This window comes from Clinocottus analis, unplaced genomic scaffold, assembly GCF_023055335.1.
Source record: "Clinocottus analis isolate CAN_PGR_092001 unplaced genomic scaffold, fCliAna1.0.p SCAF_38, whole genome shotgun sequence".
NCBI classification, from domain to species: Eukaryota; Metazoa; Chordata; class Actinopteri; order Perciformes; family Cottidae; genus Clinocottus; species Clinocottus analis.
In genome coordinates, this window is record NW_027176131.1 from 215,964 (window position 1) to 225,339 (window position 9,376).

General features: G+C 44.7%; 1 protein-coding gene across 1 annotated transcript in view; it reads right to left on the reverse strand.

The window, feature by feature from the left end:
* The window catches only part of lamb1a (laminin, beta 1a), a 31,040-nt gene extending 24,949 nt beyond the window's left edge, over positions 1–6,091 (reverse strand). Inside the window, exons 1-3 of the mRNA XM_068596509.1 lie at positions 6,062–6,091; positions 5,243–5,299; positions 2,641–2,924 (exon numbers count right to left, since the gene is read on the reverse strand). Coding sequence (XP_068452610.1) covers positions 2,641–2,924; positions 5,243–5,273 — 315 coding nt within the window. The 5' untranslated portion in view covers positions 5,274–5,299; positions 6,062–6,091. The remainder of the gene's footprint in view (positions 1–2,640; positions 2,925–5,242; positions 5,300–6,061) is intronic.
* Between the last annotated feature and the right edge of the window lie 3,285 nt (positions 6,092–9,376).

The window sequence follows — 9,376 nt, forward strand, 5'->3', positions numbered from 1 at the left end:
GTAGACCTCCTCCTTGGCCTGGTTGTTGGGATCCTGTAGGCCTCCTCCTTGGCCTGGTTGTAGGGATCTTGTAGACCTCCTCCTTGGCCTGGTTGTAGGGATCCTGTAGACCTCCTCCTTGGCCTGGTTGTAGGGATCCTGTAGGCCTCCTCCTTGGCCTGGTTGTAGGGATCCTGTAGACCTCCTCCTTGTAGGGATCCTGTAGACCTCCTCCTTGGCCTGGTTGTAGGGATCCTGTAGACCTCCTCCTTGTAGGGATCCTGTAGACCTCCTCCTTGGCCTGGTTGTAGGGATCCTGTAGGCCTCCTTCTTATAGGGATCCTGTAGACCTCCTCCTTGGCCTGGTTGTAGGGATCCTGTAGACCTCCTCCTTGGCCTGGTTGTAGGGATCCTGTAGGCCTCCTCCTTGACCTGGTTGTAGGGATCCTGTAGGCCTCCTCCTTGGCCTGGTTGTAGGGATCCTGTAGACCTCCTCCTTGGCCTGGTTGTAGGGATCCTGTAGACCTCCTCCTTGGCCTGGTTGTAGGGATCCTGTAGGCCTCCTCCTTGGCCTGGTTGTAGGGATCCTGTAGGCCAGGTTTCAGTGAAACAAGGCAACGTGTTTGCTCTGTTGAGCAGCAGTTCATCCATCTGGTCACATGGGCTGAGTTTAAATCCTACTAAAGTCCTAAATCTCTGTACAAGTTTCCGGGTCAATGGAGAGTTTGAATCTGTGCATTGTGGGATGTTTAAACGTTCCTCCCTGCAGAGCGGAGCCAGTTGTTATATTTATTAACCTGTGTCAGTTACAGTTTATTCACTATAATAGTCCCTCACTACAGTTAATATTAGCATTCAGACTCTGTGGGAGTGAAGTGGTTATGTTTTAGTAACGTGATGTCACAGACAGAAAGCTCTTTGCTCCTGCTTATGAGCTCTTACCTCTGCAACCAGTTTCCCTGAGATGAAACCAGTCTGTAATGGTTCCACTGGGAGCTGTGTGGTCAAGACAAGAAGAGAAACCAGTGTGTGATGGTTCCACTGGGAGCTGTGTGGTCAAAACAAGAGAAGAAACCAGTGTGTGATGGTTCCACTGGGAGCTGTGTGGTCAAGACAAGAGAAGAAACCAGTGTGTGATGGTTCCACTGGGAGCTGTGTGGTCAAGACAAGAGAAGAAACCAGTGTGTGATGGTTCCACTGGTAGCTGTGTGGTCAAGACAAGAGAAGAAACCAGTCTGTAATGGTTCCACTGGGAGCTGTGTGGTCAAGACAAGAAGAGAAACCAGTGTGTGATGGTTCCACTGGGAGCTGTGTGGTCAAGACAAGAGAAGAAACCAGTGTGTGATGGTTCCACTGGGAGCTGTGTGGTCAAGACAAGAGAAGAAACCAGTGTGTGATGGTTCCACTGGGAGCTATGTGGTCAAGACAAGAGAAGAAACCAGTGTGTGATGGTTCCACTGGGAGCTGTGTGGTCAAGACAAGAGAAGAAACCAGTGTGTGATGGTTCCACTGGGAGCTGTGTGGTCAAGACAAGAGAAGAAACCAGTGTGTGATGGTTCCACTGGACTCAACTCAGGGCTTCACACTGAGCATGCTCAGTTTACACAGAAGCATCTGGACAAACATCTGTCTGCTGTCACAGCTCAGTGTTTCCTTCTAGGGAGGTAGTTTACACAGGAAACACTGCAGACTGTCTGACGCACGCACAACACACACACACACAACACACACACACACACACACACACACACACACACACACACACACACACACACACACACACACACACACAAGAACACACAGTTCTTCAAAGGTTTCTAAAGGAATAACACCTTCTCTCCAGTCTGACAAAGATGTGTTGAGCTGAGTGTCGTTAATGTGTTGTTGTGTACCTGCATTGTGTGGTAATGTGTTGTGTACCTGTATGTTGTGTGGTAATGTGCTGTGTGTTAATGTGTTGTGTACCTGTATTGTGTGTTAATGTGTTGTGTACCTGCATTGTGTGGCAATGTGTTGTGTACCTGTATGTTGTGTGGTAATGTGTTGTCTGTTAATGTGTTGTGTACCTGTATGTTGTGTGGTAATGTGTTGTGTGTTAATGTGTTGTCTGTTAATGTGTTGTGTACCTGTATGTTGTGTGGTAATGTGTTGTGTGTTAATGTGTTGTCTGTTAATGTGTTGTGTACCTGTATGTTGTGTGGTAATGTGTTGTGTGTTAATGTGTTGTGTGGTAATGTGTTGTGTGCCTGTATGTTGTGTGCAATGTGTTGTGTGGTAATGTGTTGTGTACCTGTATGTTGTGTGGTAATGTGTTGTGTGTTAATGTGTTGTGTACCTGTATGTTGTGTGGTAATGTGTTGTGTGTTAATGTGTTGTGTACCTGTATGTTGTGTGGTAATGTGTTGTGTGTTAATGTGTTGTGTACCTGTATGTTGTGTGCAATGTGTTGTGTGGTAATGTGTTGTGTACCTGTATGTTGTGTGGTAATGTGTTGTGTGTTAATGTGTTGTGTACCTGTATGTTGTGTGGTAATGTGTTGTGTGTTAATGTGTTGTGTACCTGTATGTTGTGTGGTAATGTGTTGTGTGTTAATGTGTTGTGTACCTGCATTGTGTGGTAATGTGTTGTGTACCTGTATGTTGTGTGCAATGTGTTGTGTACCTGCAGGTGGCTGACGATGCAGAACGGTTCCGGGCGGTTCCTTCCACAGGTGGAAGTGGATGACAGTTGGTGGGCTCGGCCAATCAGAAGGTCTCCTGTTGCCGGGTAACAGCTGCCCTCTGTGCACACATCACTGAACTCCGGGAGGATGACATCATCCTGAGATGAGAACTCCGGGAGGATGACATCATCCTGAGATGAGAACTCCGGGAGGATGACATCATCCTGAGATGAGAACTCCGGGAGGATGACATCATCCTGAGCGGAGATGAACACCTGCAGGACTGAGAGCAGAGGGTCAGGTGAACGAGGTGAACTCAGGAGGTTTAGAAGGTTCTTGGAAATCCACTAGAGGACTAAAGGTTTAAGTCACAGAGTAGACTGGACTAAAGGTTTAAGTTACAGAGTAGACTGGACTAAAGGTTTAAGTCACAGAGTAGACTGGACTAAAGGTTTAAGTCACAGAGTAGACTGGACTAAAGGTTTAAGTCACAGAGTAGACTGGACTAAAGGTTTAAGTCACAGAGTAGACTGGACTAAAGGTTTAAGTCACAGAGTAGACTGGACTAAAGGTTTAAGTGACAGAGTAGACTGGACTAAAGGTTTAAGTGACAGAGTAGACTGGACTAAAGGTTTAAGTCACAGAGTAGACTTGACTAAAGGTTTAAGTTACAGAGTAGACTGGACTAAAGGTTTAAGTCACAGAGTAGACTGGACTAAAGGTTTAAGTCACAGAGTAGACTGGACTAAAGGTTTAAGTGACAGAGTAGACTGGACTAAAGGTTTAAGTCACAGAGTAGACTTGACTAAAGGTTTAAGTTACAGAGTAGACTGGACTAAAGGTTTAAGTCACAGAGTAGACTGGACTAAAGGTTTAAGTCACAGAGTAGACTGGACTAAAGGTTTAAGTCACAGAGTAGACTGGACTAAAGGTTTAAGTCACAGAGTAGACTGGACTAAAGGTTTAAGTTAGAGTAGACTGGACTGAAGGTTTAAGTCATAGAGTAGACTGGACTAAAGGTTTAAGTTACAGAGTAGACTGGACTAAAGGTTTAAGTCACAGAGTAGACTGGACTAAAGGTTTAAGTCACAGAGTAGACTGGACTAAAGGTTTAAGTCACAGAGTAGACTGGACTAAAGGTTTAAGTCAGAGTAGACTGGACTAAAGGTTTAAGTCACAGAGTAGACTGGACTAAAGGTTTAAGTTAGAGTAGACTGGACTAAAGGTTTAAGTTAGAGTAGACTGGACTAAAGGTTTAAGTCACAGAGTAGACTGGACTAAAGGTCTAAGTTAGAGTAGACTGGACTAAAGGTTTAAGTCACAGAGTAGACTGGACTAAAGGTTTAAGTTAGAGTAGACTGGACTGAAGGTTTAAGTCACAGAGTAGACTGGACTAAGGGTTTAAGTTACAGAGTAGACTGGACTAAAGGTTTAAGTTAGAGTAGACTGGACTGAAGGTTTAAGTCACAGAGTAGACTGGACTAAAGGTTTAAGTTACAGAGTAGACTGGACTAAAGGTTTAAGTTAGAGTAGACTGGACCAAAGGTTTAAGTCACAGAGTAGACTGGACTAAAGGTTTAAGTTAGAGTAGACTGGACTAAAGGTTTAAGTCACAGAGTAGACTGGACTAAAGGTTTAAGTTACAGAGTAGACTGGACTAAAGGTTTAAGTTAGAGTAGACTGGACTAAAGGTTTAAGTTAGAGTAGACTGGACTAAAGGTTTAAGTCACAGAGTAGACTGGACTAAAGGTTTAAGTTAGAGTAGACTGGACCAAATGTTTAAGTTAGAGTAGACTGGACTAAAGGTTTAAGTTAGAGTAGACTGGACTAAAGGTTTAAGTTAGAGTAGACTGGACTAAAGGTTTAAGTCACAGAGTAGACTGGACTAAAGGTTTAAGTTAGAGTAGACTGGACTAAAGGTTTAAGTTAGAGTAGACTGGACTAAAGGTTTAAGTTAGAGTAGACTGGACTGAAGGTTTAAGTTAGAGTAGACTGGACTGAAGGTTTAAGTTAGAGTAGACTGGACTGAAGGTTTAAGTTAGAGTAGACTGGACTGAAGGTTTAAGTTAGAGTAGACTGGACTGAAGGTTTAATGAGTGTTCCGGTACTTCAGCAGGTGAAATGGATAAATCGACCGTGTGGTTGAGGAGGAGCTTCAGTTCTGAAGAGGGTTCATAAGGTTATGGCCGTGTTTTGTTTTTCGATACTCATAACTTTAAGACTATTTGGAATAAATACTCCGAATTTGCAGGATATGTGCACATTGCATCCTGTAACATGCACAACATGTTTTGTTTAATTTAAATACTAGGAGGCGCCGCAGTAATTCGGCCAATTTGAGCCTTTTTTGTAATTTTTTGTAATTTTTTGCCGTTTTCAGCGGTTGCAAAATATTCATGCGATGGACTTCCTCGTGTTCAAACAAAATCTATTTTTCATTGCTGTTGTTTATTATTATTGACACGATTCTACTTCCGTCATTTTAAAAACACAACTATAAAGTATCTAGTAAAAGACGAAAGCAAGACGTTTATTACCGTTAAGTTTCATTAATAAAGTATTCCATTCATAAAGTCTTTAAAGGTTTTCATGTAAACTTACCGAGCAGGAAGGACAGCTGGGGGACCCGCATGCTGCTCGCTCTGGATGTGAAGAGATCTGGATAAGAAAAAGACAACTTCAAACAGCCCGAAAACCTCAGAGTCCAACTCTCCAGACCCTAGACCCTCTCTGGACCCTAAACCCTCTCTGGACCCTAAACGCTCTCTGGACCCTAGACCCTCTCTGGACCCTAAACCCTCTCTGGACCCTAAACGCTCTCTGGACCCTAGACCCTCTCTGGACCCTAAACCCTCTCTGGACCCTAAACGCTCTGTGGACCCTAAACGCTCTGTGGACCCTAAACCCTCTCTGGACCCTAAACGCTCTGTGGACCCTAAACGCTCTGTGGACCCTAAACCCTCTCTGGACCCTAAACGCTCTCTGGACCCTAGACCCTCTCTGGACCCTAAACCCTCTCTGGACCCTAAACGCTCTGTGGACCCTAAACCCTCTCTAGACCCTAAACCCTCTCTGGACCCTAAACGCTCTGTGGACCCTAAACCCTCTCTAGACCCTAAACCCTCTCTAGACCCTAAACGCTCTGTGGACCCTAAACCCTCTCTAGACCCTAAACCCTCTGTGGACCATAAACCCTCTCTAGACCCTAAACCCTCTCCGGACCCTAAACCCTCTCTAGACCCTAAACCCTCTCTAGACCCTAAACCCTCTGTGGACTATAAACCCTCTCCAGACCCTAAACCCTCTCTAGACCCTAAACCCTCTGTGGACCATAAACCCTCTCTAGACCCTAAACCCTCTCTAGACCCTAAACCCTCTCCAGAGACTAAACCCTCTCCGGACCCTAAACCCTCTCCAGACCTGTGAAAGGCTCCAGACTCCTCAGCTTTAGTCCCGTAGCGCTGCAGACTGAACTTTCCTCGTCGCTGCAGACTCTCAGACCTGCGCAGGCTCCGCCTCTATATCACCGGCACGACACCTCAGGACGGGACCTTCAAAATAAAGCATGCAGCGGAAGTAAAGACTTCTAGACGAACAAGCTGCATGCTTCAAGACTTCTGCTGTAGTGTGTGTGTGTGTGTGTGTGTGTGTGTGTGTGTGTGTGTGTGTGTGTGTGTGTGTGTGTGTGTGTGTGTGTGTGTGTGTATACATTCAAATAATAAATCTGAATTATGAATAAAGTCAGATTTCAAAACATAATGCTCAGTCTTTTAATCAGAGGCTTTTATTCTGAAAATCAACAAACTCTTGCTCTTTGATAAACACTTTATGGCCCATGTGGTCTCTCCAGGTTCTTTTCAGGTTCTAGGGTTCTCCATGGTCTCTCCAGGTTCTGGGGTTCTGCTGGTCTCTCCAGGTTCTAGGGTTCTGCTGGTCTCTCCAGGATATAGGGTTCTGCTGGTCTCTCCAGGTTCTAGGGTTCTGCTGGTCTCTCCAGGTTCTAGGGTTCTGCTGGTCTCTCCAGGATCTAGGGTTCTACTGGTCTTTGTCTCTTACTTCCAATGAAGAGAAAAACAAATCTGTGTCTCAATGTTCTGCAGTGACTGTGGCTGACTTGTTGTGGTTCTAAAGGTTCTCTTGGCATCACATGTTACATTAAATGAAGTTCTTGTGGTTCTAAAGGTTCTCTTGGCATCACATGAAGTTCTAGTGAAGTGATTCTTCTCCTGCAGTTCTGAGGTGACTCTTCTCTCTTATCCCCAGGACTCTACAGACAAAAGACATTCCTGAGCCTCCCCCACCACACACACACACACACACACACACACACACACACACACACACACACACACACACACACACACACACACACACACACACACACGCACACACACACCTCACCTGCAATAACAAAGGAGGAGGTGGGTGTGTGTTTTGGGGGAGGGGAGCCGACCCCCCACCTGAACATCTGAAGACTCATTCAGGACTGCATGCCCTGTTGCATCCTGGGTAATGACTGAACGTGTGGTGGCTTGCAGAGCTGAGCTCTCAACCAATCAGAGATCAGCTGATCTGTCTGATGACACACATTAACAAATGAATGGAAACAACACGCGCACACACACACACACACACACACACACACACACACACACACACACACACACACACACACACACACACACACACACACACACACGCACACACAGCCCAAAACCTCAAACTCTCCTCCATAACCTCAGAGACTATGCATGTGACATCACATGGTGTAACATCAGAGACTATGCATGTGACATCACATGGTGTAACATCAGAGACTATGCATGTGACATCACATGGTGTAACATCAGAGACTGTGCATGTGACATCACATGGTGTAACATCAGAGACTATGCATGTGACATCATGTGGTGTAACATCAGAGACTATGCATGTGACATCACGTGTGACATCACGTGGTGTAACATCAGAGACTATGCATGTGACATCACATGGTGTAACATCAGAGACTATGCATGTGACATCACATGGTGTAACATCAGAGACTATGCATGTGACATCACGTGGTGTAACATCAGAGACTATGCATGTGACATCACATGGTGTAACATCAGAGACTATGCATGTGACATCACGTGGTGTAACATCAGAGACTATGCATGTGACATCACGTGGTGTAACCTCAGAGACTATGCATGTGACATCACGTGGTGTAACATCAGAGACTATGCATGTGACATCACATGGTGTAACATCAGAGACTATGCATGTGACATCACATGGTGTAACATCAGAGACTATGCATGTGACATCACATGGTGTAACATCAGAGACTATGCATGTGACATCACATGGTGTAACATCAGAGACTATGCATGTGACATCACGTGGTGTAACATCAGAGACTATGCATGTGACATCACATGGTGTAACATCAGAGACTATGCATGTGACATCACGTGGTGTAACATCAGAGACTGTGCATGTGACATCACGTGGTGTAACATCAGAGACTGTGCATGTGACATCACGTGGTGTAACATCAGAGACTGTGCATGTGACATCACGTGGTGTAACATCAGAGACTGTGCATGTGACATCACGTGGTGTAACATCAGAGACTATGCATGTGACATCACGTGGTGTAACATCAGAGACTATGCATGTGACATCACGTGGTGTAACATCAGAGACTATGGATGTGACATCACGTGGTGTAACATCAGAGACTATGCATGTGACATCACGTGGTGTAACATCAGAGACTATGCATGTGACATCACGTGGTGTAACATCAGAGACTATGCATGTGACATCACGTGGTGTAACATCAGAGACTATGCATGTGACATCACGTGGTGTAACCTCAGAGACTATGCATGTGACATCACATGGTGTAACATCAGAGACTATGCATGTGACATCACGTGGTGTAACCTCAGAGACTATGCATGTGACATCACGTGGTGTAACCTCAGAGACTATGCATGTGACATCACATGGTGTAACATCAGAGACTATGCATGTGACATCACGTGGTGTAACATCAGAGACTATGCATGTGACATCACGTGGTGTAACATCAGAGACTATGCATGTGACATCACGTGGTGTAACATCAGAGACTATGCATGTGACATCACGTGGTGTAACATCAGAGACTATGCATGTGACATCACGTGGTGTAACATCAGAGACTATGCATGTGACATCACGTGGTGTAACATCAGAGACTATGCATGTGACATCACATGGTGTAACCTCAGAGACTATGCATGTGACATCACATGGTGTAACATCAGAGACTATGCATGTGACATCACGTGGTGTAACCTCAGAGACTATGCATGTAGAAGTACATCTCCATTTTAAAAGTAAGAAATCATCAAGAACAATAATCCACGTGTTGTTTTCTGTAATCAGATTTAATGTGAAGCATTAATTAGTAATTACAGTGAAACTAAATTAAAGGAACTTTGTTTTAAGACAGAGTAACAGAAGGACCCCAGAGGCTGCACCATGTACATGAACTACGGTACATCATGTACAGTATAGGACAAGTACTGTCTTGTGAACCTGTAGTACTGAGTAGTATTCAAGAAGACCTGTGTTTTAGAATGTAGACAGTAGTATTATTGAAAACATGTGTTTTACTGCAGTACTACTGTATGTAGTAGTCAGTAGTACTAAGAGGTGCAGTACTACAGTAGTACTAGTAGTACTAAGAGGTGCAGT